The sequence below is a fragment of the Tetrao urogallus genome, assembly GCF_951394365.1.
Source record: "Tetrao urogallus genome assembly, chromosome: 8".
NCBI classification, from domain to species: domain Eukaryota; kingdom Metazoa; phylum Chordata; class Aves; order Galliformes; family Phasianidae; genus Tetrao; species Tetrao urogallus.
The window spans coordinates 10,828,602-10,841,402 of NC_136821.1; the positions used below are offsets into that span (position 1 = coordinate 10,828,602).

The following is a 12,801-nucleotide window of genomic DNA, read 5'->3' on the forward strand; positions in this document are numbered from 1 at the left end:
TGATGTGCCCTTCAACGACTGCCAGCTCAAAGAGGGTGCTGGGCTCAGGCTACAGTTTATCAATTCCAGCAGACAGAGCTGGTTAAACAACCACCCTGAAGTCTCCGCTGCATCCTGTGCTATGGCGCTGCTCACCCCTATTTCCTGAATGGTTTCAGGTCAGTACTTTCATTGATGTGCAGGGATTGAACAGGCAGTGCTATTAACAAATAACAGTTAATCAACTATTTGAGTGCCCTTTTTACTGAAGCAAAGAAGCAGCAGAGAAATGACGTCAAGATGGAGGAAAAAAACTGTAAGCAAACACAAAGACAATCCAAGAGAGTGCTCGCTGGAACACATTTCAGGCCAAAGTGGTTCAGAGAACAGCTGTGCTGGCTGTTGAGTCAGACTCTCTGGTGCTCCTGCACTGACTCACTGCCTCCCCTCCCAGCCCGCACACGCTGCAGTGTGTTCAGTACCAAGGAGGAGTTGGTTCAGAGTTCTGTTATGAGCCATCAAGCTTCTGCAGACTTCAGAGCTCTGCCTCTCCTTGGCATTCCTGTTCAGGAACATGATTTAGCAGAGGGTTGTGAGTTAGGGTTGTATGGTTAGGCTGTGGTTGGACTCGATGATCTTTAAGGTCTTTTCCAACATGAGTGATTCTGTGATTCCTCATTGACTCACCTACTCCATTACTGCTGGGAAAGGGGAGGGTCAGAGAGGAGAGACCTCCAACTCCATTCTGAGTCTTCCCTTCTTCCCTCTGCTCCCGGCTGTGGGACATAAATACAGCTTATTTAGCACCAGCATTAAATGCAGATTCACCATCCAGGCCAGGAGATCCTATGAGTTATCTGTCCAGAGGAAGCTGCAGAAAGATGCGTGTACCCATCTTTTCCTGCTGCTGCTTAGGGAGAACGTTTGCTGTTTCTTTTTCCCTTCCCCAGACCCAGTTTGGGAAGTGCACTATGCAGACTGCCTCTTGCAAGTAATGCTTTTCCAGAGGAAGTTGCTAAGCTCTCACAGAACCTAAGGACAGGAAAGAACAAGGGTTTGCTAAACCCGAGGTGGAGGTGACGCTGCAGTGTCAGGCACTTGCTCTTCATGCAGAACAAAACAATGCCACAACTTGCAGACTTTAGAAGCCCTGAGACTTGCTCTTCCAGTTGTCCCTCTCACAGCTCCTGCATGTCTGCACGTGTGGCACAACACTGCTGTCTCACCAGCTGCAGAAAGCCACAGGAGATGCAGAAGCTGGCGGATCTGGCATCTACTGAGAAACTGTGTAAGTATATGGGATTCCACATCAGGAAGCAGAGCTGTTCCATGACCAAGTTCCATCCAGAGCTGCTGGGACACTAAGCCAGCACAAAGCCTTAACACATGTCCTGCAAGAAGAAACCCATCCTGCCAGGTGGCCTCACATCCCAAGCCCACATGCCAAGAACCCTCCAACCTGAGCGGCACCAGTCTGATGCTCAGGAAGCCTCTAATTCCTCTGCTCCCACACATTTCCTGTGTAACCTTGGCCCCAGTCTCAGAGCCCAAGGGTGTTGTTTCATGAGCCTTTGCTTTTGATGGTAGAGTGGCTTAATTCCTTCCTTCCTCCCACCTCCACAGGGTTGAAGTGAGAAAGAAGTGAGAGCAAACACAAGCTTTTAAAGCTGGACTCAGCGCCAAGGGCCTCAGGAAGTTATACCCTCATTTTCCTCAGCTGTGATAGGGGCACACTGCTATCTGGCTGTGTTATGTGGCAGGATGAGGACAAATGTTAAATATTATGAGACACTCTGAAGATAAACCTTGCTGCATCTTGGACATGGCATTAATAGCCTCCTCCATATCTCTCTATTTTAACTTGTTTAACAAGTCAAAATTAGTTATTTTTTTAAGTCTATCAAATCTGTGTGCAGCTTGACTAGCACTCTGCTTGCCACTTGTGACTCCATTTAACAGCGTACACCCAAAGTGAGCCCACATACAGATAAAGGCTGAATTTGAACTACAGTATGTCAAGTTAAGCTCCCAGGAAGGAAAGACAGGAACATCAGATAATCAGACAACAGGCAGAGTTACCAAATGGCCAAAGAACAGTTTTTATTGGCCAAAGTAACCAAGAAACCATTTCCTTCCAATAAACAAAATAAAAACATAACTGAAACAATGGGAAACGTTTGTCAACTAATTGAAACACTAACTAACCCACGTAAGCTTGATTGTTCATATTCATCCTCTGGAAATATTCCTCCTTCTAAACAAGCTGCTTCTCTCTTGTGCTACTGCACCCCCTGAAGTAAGAAAGTGGAAAGACTCAAAGTCATCGAGGACAAGAGAACAAATGCACTGGGAGGTATGGATCTGTCCATCTGCACAGATGGAAAAGGCTGTTGGTATCTGCAAATATCTCACATGCAAAGTATCTGACACTAATAGTTTCCGTTTTGGGGGCACACATTTTACTATGTGAACTTTTTAAACCCAGGAAACAGTACAATCATGGCCTATACAGATTGTTAAAACTCAAATCCTACCTGCACTTTGTCAGTTAACACTTCTCTATTCATAAACTTTGCTAGTTCAAAAGAAAATAAAAAAGCTACAGAGTTCCTAATGTAAATGACTGTGTTCAAACTCAACATTTACTCATGTCAGTAAATGAGACAGCAGCCAGTAAAAGCAGATAGTTGAGAAAGCCTTGTACACTCTGGTAGCAGGCATGTTGGAGGGGAAAAATGAGGAAGATGCACCCAGGTGTAATGCACTGATTCCAAGGGGAGATAGGCTAACTGGAGCCATTCTAAAAGATCTGGTTAATAAAAGTTATGCAAATCTGTTCAACTTAACTGATGTAGGTGAAAATTAAAAAAAAAAAAAAACAACAACAAACAACAAAAGCAAAACAACCCAGTGTCTGAGAAAATCCATACTGATGTTTATAGACTGTGCTTTTAAGATGTCACAAACATCGGCACCAAGCTGCATGCTGTGCACACGTCTTTCAAGGGGTGTGAGTAGAAACAGCTGCAGCACACAACTCCCAGAGCACTGAAGCAACACTACAGACCCAGTGAGAATTCTGGCTCGTGGGAGTTACTGACCACCTGCTGTTGTGCACAGAACAGCAACGTGTGCTCTGACAGAGGAATTTAACTGGGAACAGAGGGCCTGCAGCGCTAACCTACACATGATTTTACAAAACATTTTGAGATCTAACACCCATACTACACCTTTTGTAAGAAAATAGAGAGCAGCTATCGGCTGCAGTTCTTCTAAACTACTGTAGGAAGGCTTTGCTAGCATGCCTCCAAACTTGGCAACCATGTGAGGTAATCAATGATGCTGTTAAAATCAGCATCCTTCATTTCTCTCCACCCGCGCCACCCGCTGCCTCCTTATTGAGTCCTCTGATGGACAGGTCATAAACCACTTCCTCAATTTTCTTGACGTCGTATTTCAGGCCGTCGTAACGCTTCCTCAGGGAGTCGTTCTTCAGGTTGAGGAGACGGAAGCCCGAATCCAACTCGTTGATAAAGGTTGAGATGCGCAGCGGGCGAGAATAGTCACCGGCTGTGACGCTGTTCACTGCCAGCCTGGCCTGGGAGAAGAGGCACAAATCAGCTGGGAGAACCTCAGAGGAACACACTCCAGCCACTCCCCCTTTCCATCGGATCCTTTAGCAAACGCAGCAGATCTGTTGACCAGACTCGTGAATTTTCAATCCAGAGCCTCGTTTAACACTTAATGTATCAGTGAGGAACAACCCTGACACACAGACAAGCAGTTGGCTAAAGGTCAGACTCCTTCAAATACAAACCATAATTACACAAACTACTTGGGACAGTTAAAGGAATAATGGCTACTTCTGTGTCAGTTTCAACCCAAACGTTTGCATGGATATCTTCCCTACCAGCTCACTGGCCAGAGTTAAGACACCAGAAAGGTAGTCTTCGATGTCCAGGTGGAAGCCCCTCTCCCGATCAGCTTCAACTAAGAAAAAAGCAGAGTGGTGATCAGGTGATGCTGAACATGAGCAGAACCAGCAAGCTGAAATTGCATTTATTTATTGGAGCTAATTTGAAATATCAAATTTACGGAATATTATTACAAAATAAAAAGCATCCTCTTCCTGCATATGATGCAATCACCGCCTCTTCATAGCATTTTGATTTAGCATCTTTTACATCCTCAACCAGACTTGCAATAGGTCGTAATTAATCTAACACAATAACTGAATTTACAGAGAGCAGAGAGGTCTGCAGTTTTTTTGGTGTTATTTTTTCCCCCCTCAAATCCTGTGCTCTGAGAGGCAATAGTTCTCTCACAGCATAAAAAAAATCTTTTCTTTTTAAGCACCAAACCAAAAGGTGAGAAAAACAAGCAGTCACCCTTGTGTTATTCTTTTGGCAGAGAGGCAGTCTCCATGCACGCTCTTTGCAATGAAGAACTTTCTAACGCATAACTACTCTTGTTTACATTCAGTTCTCCAATTCCAAGCTACACCACCTGAAAACTTCACAGGTTTTCTCTCTTCTGTTACAACAAACTTACTCCCGAGTATTTCTGCAACAGCTTCTCGGGTCACCAACGTTTCTGTCTCCAGGTAGACTACAAACGCTGCCAGAAACACCAGCCGCTGAAGCACAAACCTCCAGTGCTCGTGAAATCTGTTGAAGGAAACACCAAATCATGATAAAAAAATAAGCAACATCCATTATCGAGGAACGAGCATTTCAAATGTCTGCAGTACAGACTGCTTTCTACTGTTACACATCACACTCTGCAAGATTATTTGCTCACCAAACTACACTGAGCTTGAAATCCACTCCTCAGTCCCCCAGAACTACCCCTGTGCTGAACATCAGCACTGCTCACAGCCCTCACGCAGCTGCTCAGCTCGCTGTTTCTCAGGCTCTCACACCCGCCAGACAATCACCTCCTTCCCTCCTGTCTCCCAGCAGCATTTCTGAGCTGGCATTCTTGGTCTATGATTTGTTCTTGCTACACACTGTCCCCTTCTGGCAGCAAATAAAACAAAGGCGGTGACTTCATTTATGATCTGTAGAATCAAGCAGCTATTTTGTGGCAGATTTAGAGCTATGTTTTCAGAAATGTCCCTAACCTAACAGCTTAACTGAAATTAATGGAGCAGTGGATGCTTTCACAAACAAGGGGTGCACCAACAGAACACCAATTTCTTAAGTTTTCCTTTCTAAGATCTCACGCTTGTCTACTGCTCATCAGTTCTCAAGCAGAACCACTGGGCCCATAAGCCTTTAAAATCACTCTTCTAAAGTAATGGTGCCAAATACACTCGCCCCATGCTCAGATCCACCTGTAATACTGATCAGCAGGAAACTTAGTCTTCAGAGATTCCATCTGTGTTCTTACTGTACTGAAGTGTTCCCGAGCCTTCTGACATTTCTTTGGTACTGAAAAAGAAACAATGCAACATTCAGTGCTCCACAAAGAACAGGGTTTTGAAAACAAAGAGTTGTAACTGCACTAATGCTCCTCTGAAGACACTGCTCACTTTTGTCCAAGACAGCTCACCAACATTCAGGTTGCTCTGAGCAGTCATAGCTACAGCACCAGGCACAGGTAGGTCACAAATACTCCGGAGTTTTGGCTCCTTAGCTTTGAATTTGAGACAAGACACTCCAGGGAACCTGCTTTGGCAGGGGGGTTGGACTCGATGATCTCTGGAGGTCCCTTCCAACCCCTACAATTCTGTGATTCTGTGTGATTCTGTGATTCAGTGTTACTTAAGGAACACTGTTAATGGTGACTAATTACTTCTGCCATAGAGCTTAAGCTGTGGGTGAAGTCTGCATTTTGTAGAAGTTATTGATTGAAGGAAACACCAGGTCATGCAATCACAAAGAAGTAATGGGAGATGCAAACAGACAGAGAGGAAGGAAGGGATGAACACAGGATCACCATGTTATTCACCTGCAGACTGAACCAAGGAGTGAATAAGGCTGGTGCCCATGTGTGTAACGGGGCTACAAATGTGTGATGATGAGGGAGAGATGAGAAGAGATGGGGAAAGGCTGAAAGGGGCATCAAGTGCAAGGTCAGACAGACCCTATCTGAGGTAGAAGAGCTGTACTTTTAAAGGCCTGTACGTGCAGTACTGCAGCCTGACACACTCAGCAGCAGCACTGCACTGAATGGTTTTATCATCAGTCACTGTGAAAGAGCTGCAGCCCCACAATGAAAGAGGTCAGCCTGCAGCTCCATGGGAACAGGTTTAGCCAAGAGCCATTTTAAATCCCTGGAGAACAGGGGAAAGCCACTGTGCAGTATAATGTTCTAAGTACCACCAAACAGTACAGAAAATTGCCCTCTATCAAACTTCCAGTTATCACACAGTTCTAGGAAGGTAACTCTGAGCCACCCCTCACCTTTCCCTTTGGCATTACAGATTGCCTTGCCTGGTTTAAATCTGCCAAGTGCTTTCATTGGCTCTCTGCTCTCCTCGAGTTCCATCTCTCTACTCCAACTGCTGATAAAGGACTCATTATAACGGATCTTGCAGCAGGGAGCAGCAAGCTGCACTCGTGACGGCACAAGAGAGGGCAGAGCACACAGCACGGCTTCTTTTGGCAGCAGCACCAGCTCAACCGGCACGGAAATACAGCTGTAGTGAACAACCGCCATTACTTTCACTGCCACCTGTCACCTCCGAGGAGCTGCTAGGGTTAAGAAAGCTCAAATTACAGATACTGATACAGAACGCAGGGCTAAACCCCTCGGTGCTACAAAGCCCGGGCTACTCGTCCCCATAACGTCTCCTGCGCTGGCCGGCTTTACTTCCTTTACCACGAACGGCCTCACACTCACTGTCCTGGAATCCGTTCCCTTGGTGCACCCCCTGCAGCAGCGTCAGCATCTCGCGGGCCGTCTGCTCCAGCGCCTGCACGACCTTCCGGATCTCCTGCGGACACACATCGCCGCCGCGGCTCAGCGCGCCGCCCGCCGCCCGCCGCCCCCCGGCCCGGCCCCGCGCGCACCTCTCGGATGTCCTGGTCGGCCGTCAGCGCGCCCTGCAGCGCCACGAACATGGCGCTCACTGACATGGCGCCCGCCGCCGGCTCCCGCCTCTGGGGCCTCCGAGCGGCTCCCGTCGCGACGGGCTGCCCCGCGCGCCGCCTGAGCGTCTCCGGGCTGCCCCGCGCGGCGCCTGACGGAGGGAGCCGGGGAGCCCGGACAGGCGAGGAAGAGGCGAAGGCGGGGAGCGGCCGGCGTCACGGCGCGGAGCCGCGAGGGCTCCTCCCCACGCTGATGCCTTCCGCGCGAAGGCCGCGCTACGCGGGGACGCGGCCCCGTTGCCTGGAGACGGGGCGCGAGGCGGGGGGGCGAGCAGCGCCCCGTTACTAGGAGACGGCACGGAGCCGCTGAGGAGACGGCACGCGCCTGCGCGCAACCGCCGCCGCGCGACAGCGCCGCGAGGGAGGATGACGCGCTTCCGGCTGCGAGCGGGACGGCATGGAGGCGGCGGAGGCGGCGGCGGGAGCCGGGGCGCCGGCGTCCTTTTTGTCCCTGGAGCCGCAGCTGCAGCGCACGGTCCAGAGGAAAGTGCGGCGCGTCCGCAAGAACCGGGTGGCTGAGGTGAGTGGGGCTCCGGGAGGGGCGAGCCGAGCCGAGCCGCGCCGCGCCGCTCTGTCCCGATCCGTTCGGCGCTGACGCGGCCGTTGTGCCCCGCAGGAGGAGCTGACGCCGGGCGTCGTGTACGTGGGGCACCTCCCGCGCGGGCTGGGCGAGCCGCAGCTCCGGCAGTACTTCGAGCAGTTCGGCACCGTGCGGCGGCTGCGGCTCTCCAGGAGCAAGAAGGTACGTAGAGCATGGCGGGCCGCGGCACCGCGTGGGGAACTCGGCTGCAATTTCCTGAGCGGGCGGAGGGAGGCTCCCCGCTACTCGCCGTGCCTGAGAAATGAGGGCTTGAGTTGAACTCGAGGGTGAGGGCTTAGGGCCGGCGGTATCAGAACCGCCGCTGGGCGGTCACGGCGGCTGTGAATGGCGCCCCATTTTTCCCCACCTAGATGTAGAGGTGTGAGAAGCGTGAGCAGAGCGCGCTGATTCGCGGTAGAACCTGAAATGTCCCAGGAAGGGCTGTGCTGTCTCACTTGTGGCTTCATGTTTGTGAATTTACCATCTAGCATTGCCGTATGATAGCAACAGGAAGGTGAGCGTACGTTGCTGAACAGTTTGTTTCACGCGCAGGTATATACTTAGGAATTCTGTCTGACCAAGGTGGGACTGAACCTGGTGCTTTTTTGAGAACTCACTGAGCTGTGCGAAAATGCTTACATGCAGTTGAAAATGTGCATTAACTCTGGGAGCACAAAACATTTTAATTCAGCTCTTCAGGCACCAAAGCAGCGTTTCAGGTCTCTCTGCTGTTGCTTGCAGACAGGAGGGAGCAAAGGCTACGCCTTCATCGAGTTCGAGTGTGACGATGTGGCCAAGATTGTTGCAGATACAATGAACAATTACCTCTTTTCTGAAAGACTGCTCAAGTGTGAGTATGGACCAAAGCGCACGGTCTGTGATGTGCAGAGCAAATCCCTGTACACGCGTGTTATTTCTCAGGGAGCTATATGAAGAATCTTGTTTCTGTAATAGTTTTCTTTGTCCCCAAGGTATTTTCTTCTGTGTTGATCACATATCACAGTCCCAGGGAGGGGTGGGGTTGCTGCAGAGCCCGTTCCTTTAATGCAGATTTTTTTTTCATTTAACCAGTTGTAGCTGTGTAGTTAGGTGTTCTTTTGGTTAAAAGGTTAATGAAATTAGCAAGCTTCTCAGGTGTTCTTAAAGGAATGCGAGCCAGATAGCTGCATCAGTTCTGAAAGTTGGGTCTCTCCGAGTGCTCTTCTGTTCCATTCTTCCACTCCCTGTCTGCTGCACATTCAGTTACTTTCTGCCTTCTGCGTTCCTACAGTGCTGTAACAGCACTTGCAATGGCTGTGGGTAACGTTACAAAGGGACCTGACTGGCGTTGGTGAGAAGAGCAGCTTCGCTATCAATCACCTGCTGTCGTATGCCTGTGGTACAGGTCAGTTCATGCCTCCTGAAAGGGTCCACGCAAACCTCTTCAAAAACAGCGACCGGATGTTTCAGAAGCCCTCTCAGCCGGCAGTGAAGCGGTACAATAAGGTCCGTTCCCTCGTGGAGAAGGCAAAGATGGCAAAGCGGCTGCTGCGGAAGGAGAACTGCTTGCGGAAGAGGTTGGCCGAAAAGGGGATCAAGTACAGCTTCCCTGGATTTGTAAGTCTGGGGTGGTTTTGATGAGGTTTTGATTCGTAGGTCACAGAAGAGCAATAGGGGTTTTTCCTGAGCTCTGGACTGTGTGTAATTTGGGTGATTCCTGTAGTGAAGCTTTTGTAGTTAAAAAGCGAAAAAAACCAAGCCTATAGACTGTTAGGTAAGAGTTTCTTCATATGGGAAATTTGTAGTGATTCACCTTATCCGTTTTGCTTCCCAGGCTGCACAGAGCCTTCCTGTGAGGAGGAAGAAAGTTAAAACATCAAAGGCCAAACAGAACGCTTCTTTGAGTAGCCAGGTAAGAGCAAACAGTGTTGGTGCTGCCCAGCGCCCCAACCGTCCACCCTGAGACAGATGGTTCAAGTCTGTAACTGGTTTCTTTCTGCTGATTTCAGTGCCTGGAAACCTGGGCATTGTTTTCCTCTGGGAGATGTGTGCGGCAAAAGAGGGTCGTTAGGGGTGGATGAACACACTGGAATGGAAGGCAGCGATTGAATCCCCTCAGTTCTTTGTCCCGTTGGGGTAATTAGCAGCAAAGGCTTCTGCTTACGCATTATTATGAGCAGTTTGCCGTCTCCCTCATGCTCTCCAGGCGTGATTTTCCAATATTTTAAAAGTTGATACCAGCTGAAACTAGCAGGATAAAAGGAAGCACCAGGTCATCAGCACTGAGATGTGGGACACCAGCAGTCAAAATCTTTAAAGTATCAGCATTTTTCTTTTGTTTCATTACTGTTTTTTTAAAAAAAATATTTAATTTCTTTTTACTTCTCATAATTGGGATAGGGCTGTGTTTAGAAAGACAGGAAAACTCAGTTGTGAGAAATGACTGAAATGATAAGACTGTAATGTTTCTGCTCTGCTGTGGGCTTGGACGTGGTGTTTTTGTCTGCCATTCGCTAATAACTTCGGTGTGTTTTTTTCCTGACTTTCTCCATCTTAGAATTTTAGTGCTTTGAGTCAGGAAATAAAAAGTTTAGAAAACCAACATTCATAATGGCATACTGGAAAACATTAATTTAAGTCTGCATTTCACATCTGCTCTTCTGGAGATGACACTCCTAGTCTGAAGAAGGACTGCCTGAAGGCAGTTATAAAAACAAAACGGTTTCCCTAGGACATGGAAGTTGTGAAGGAAGGCTGCACTGAGGTGCCTTGTGGTATTACGAAGGCAGTGACAACTTCCTCTGGCAGATGCTTTGCAGTGAATGATGTCTTTCTGATCTCTTCAGGATCCTACTCCGGTCTGTACGCCTACAGTGCTTGAGCGCCGGAAAGCTCAGCAAGCGGATGATGACACAGATGACAATGAAATAATGATCAAACTGCCCCCTCCGAGTGTTAAGAAAGCTGTGCAGAGACCAAAGAAACAGCCAAGGAAAAAAAACGACCTGAAGAAACAAAAGTAGGCTTAAAATTCTGACAGCCATAGCCGTGTTTTTCCTCTTTCTCAACTCAAAATGTTGAGGTGGAGCTTCTGTTGCCCTGTCTCAGTTTTTTCTGACCAGACTGGTTGTCTTTCATGGGCAGGGAAAATATTCACGAATAGTTCCCCTCCTGTTGGCTGTTGGGGAGCTGTATCTTCACTGCCCGTGAAGATTTTCTTGACTTTGCACTCATGAGTGCCTGTAGTCATGCCAGAACCTTGTGTTAATTCTGTAATTTGTCCCTAGCACACACAGATTTGAAAGGCAATGTTAGGCTATCCATGCTGAGCCTGCTGATGGCATCTGTATTTTATACTTATTAATGATGACTTAAAATACAATTTCTAACTGTTCTTAGTTGCATTGGCTTTTGTAGTGCTTCTGTTTAACTGAAAGTCTGTGCTGTATGTGAATTCTCACATAATTACACAAATAGAACGGGAGAGGGTTTTTGTTTTTTTTTTTTTCCTCCTTCAAGAAAGACATTCCCTGCATTTCATCTTGCTGGTGGTCAGTCAGGTTTTCCCAGAGCTGTCTTGGGCAGAAACAGGACACCATGCTGCCCCAGCAAGCCATTGGCTTTCAGTCCTGCTTTCAGCAATGCTGGGAATGTCACCCTTTGCCACAATGTGGAATGGACAAAGGATTTGAAAAGGCTTCAGGAGGGTGAGAAGAGATGGAGGTAGATGTGATTATAATGACATTCTCTCCGTGACTCAAATCACTTTGCTGTTGGGGAACTGTTGGGGAAGCCACTTGGCTGAGTTTGTCTTTACACCAAACACTTGTCACCTTAGGCACGCAATGGAGTTCCACTGACAGCCTGATGAGCCACTGTTGGCTGTTTTTTGGGGTGGGCACATCTACTTACTGATGTGAAACAGGCTGTGTTTACACCTCAGGCCTGCAGAACATGTAGTTAAGGTTTGGAGTGTGCTTTGAGATTAATTAATGTGACCACCGTGGTTGGCAGAAATGCCAACATACTTTGAGTGTGTTAGGAACAGATAAGCAGCACTGGAAAAGGTTACTGCAAGACTTCATACAGCAGAGCAACAGAAGAGAAATAAAATGTATCTGCCCAGAATGAACAGTTTTAATGCATATTTTTAACTTTGTGTTGTGGAAGTCGAGATGGCTGTGAGCAGTGTGATGCACTCAGTCTTGTGTGGAGCCAGGTCCCTTGAATGCAGCCTGACACAGGAGGGCAGCACTGCAGTTGTGTGGGACACACTGCTCTGGCAAGCAGTGTTAGTTCTGGGAATTGACCTCCCACATTTACAGAGAAACTGATCTAGGCCAAGCCGTCTGGAGTGACCTGCATTGGTGTGCCTGCTGCACCTCTAAGATGACTTAAGAATACAGGAGAAATCTGAGATGAATCTTAAATATTCCTGTTCCTTTGGTGCTGCCACCATTAATACTACTTCTGCCAAGGCTCTTCAGTTAAAGCTGCTCTTAAGACAGTGTAACTTACACAGTATAGTTTCACTTTCATTGAGGTCTTAGTAACTCCTTCTCAGCCTTTTAAGCTTGTGCTGTTTTCTCTCTCTTCTGCTTCTCCTCCTTGTGCCAGGTCTTCTGCCCATGCCTGGAAGCCTCTGTGTGCTTGCTGCTTTTTTCCCTGCTGGACCCTGTGGCTTCTTTTCACGCTGCCTGTCATGCTTGTGTGGTTGCATGAGCTTCCAGAGCATTACACGCATGCTTCTGTGGGTCTCTTGGAAAGGTTTGTGTATCTGAACTAGGACCCTGGTTTTTGCTCTTTTCATATCTGTGTGGCAGTACGAGTCTTGATAGGAAGAAGATAATCCTGAAAACTGTGTTTATAATAAGATCTGCTTCCTGCTATAATTTTCCTTTCTTGTTGGTTTTTGAATTAGATTGACTTAGATGGTGACTCTTAAAATAAACAAAAATTGTGCTGTTTGAGTAACAGTCACTAAGCAGGGAGCTCTCAGGAAGGGTAAGTTTTCTTGGTGACAGTTTCTGTTTTTAGGCTGCCTGAGTTATTAATATACTGCTGTCCTGGGAGATGTGCATAAGCAGAAATTCAGACACCTGATACTTGCCAAACATATTTTCCATAGCAAATGAACAGACGTGCTGTGTCATGAGTTATGCCTCAGTC

General features: G+C 47.9%; 2 protein-coding genes across 2 annotated transcripts; one reads left to right on the forward strand and one right to left on the reverse strand.

Annotated features, from left to right (window-relative positions):
* Positions 1–3,340: 3,340 nt before the first annotated feature.
* TSN (translin) lies at positions 3,341–7,061 on the reverse strand (the record flags this gene model as incomplete). Its single annotated transcript, XM_079538773.1, has 6 exons — positions 3,341–3,577; positions 3,890–3,969; positions 4,531–4,646; positions 5,315–5,411; positions 6,826–6,919; positions 6,996–7,061. The coding sequence occupies 6 exons, from the start codon at positions 7,059–7,061 to the stop codon at positions 3,341–3,343; spliced, it is 690 nt and encodes a 229-aa protein (XP_079394899.1).
* A 409-nt stretch (positions 7,062–7,470) lies between these two features.
* NIFK (nucleolar protein interacting with the FHA domain of MKI67) lies at positions 7,471–10,655 on the forward strand (the record flags this gene model as incomplete). Its single annotated transcript, XM_079539221.1, has 6 exons — positions 7,471–7,593; positions 7,690–7,815; positions 8,395–8,503; positions 9,038–9,249; positions 9,467–9,544; positions 10,479–10,655. The coding sequence occupies 6 exons, from the start codon at positions 7,471–7,473 to the stop codon at positions 10,653–10,655; spliced, it is 825 nt and encodes a 274-aa protein (XP_079395347.1).
* Positions 10,656–12,801: the final 2,146 nt, after the last annotated feature.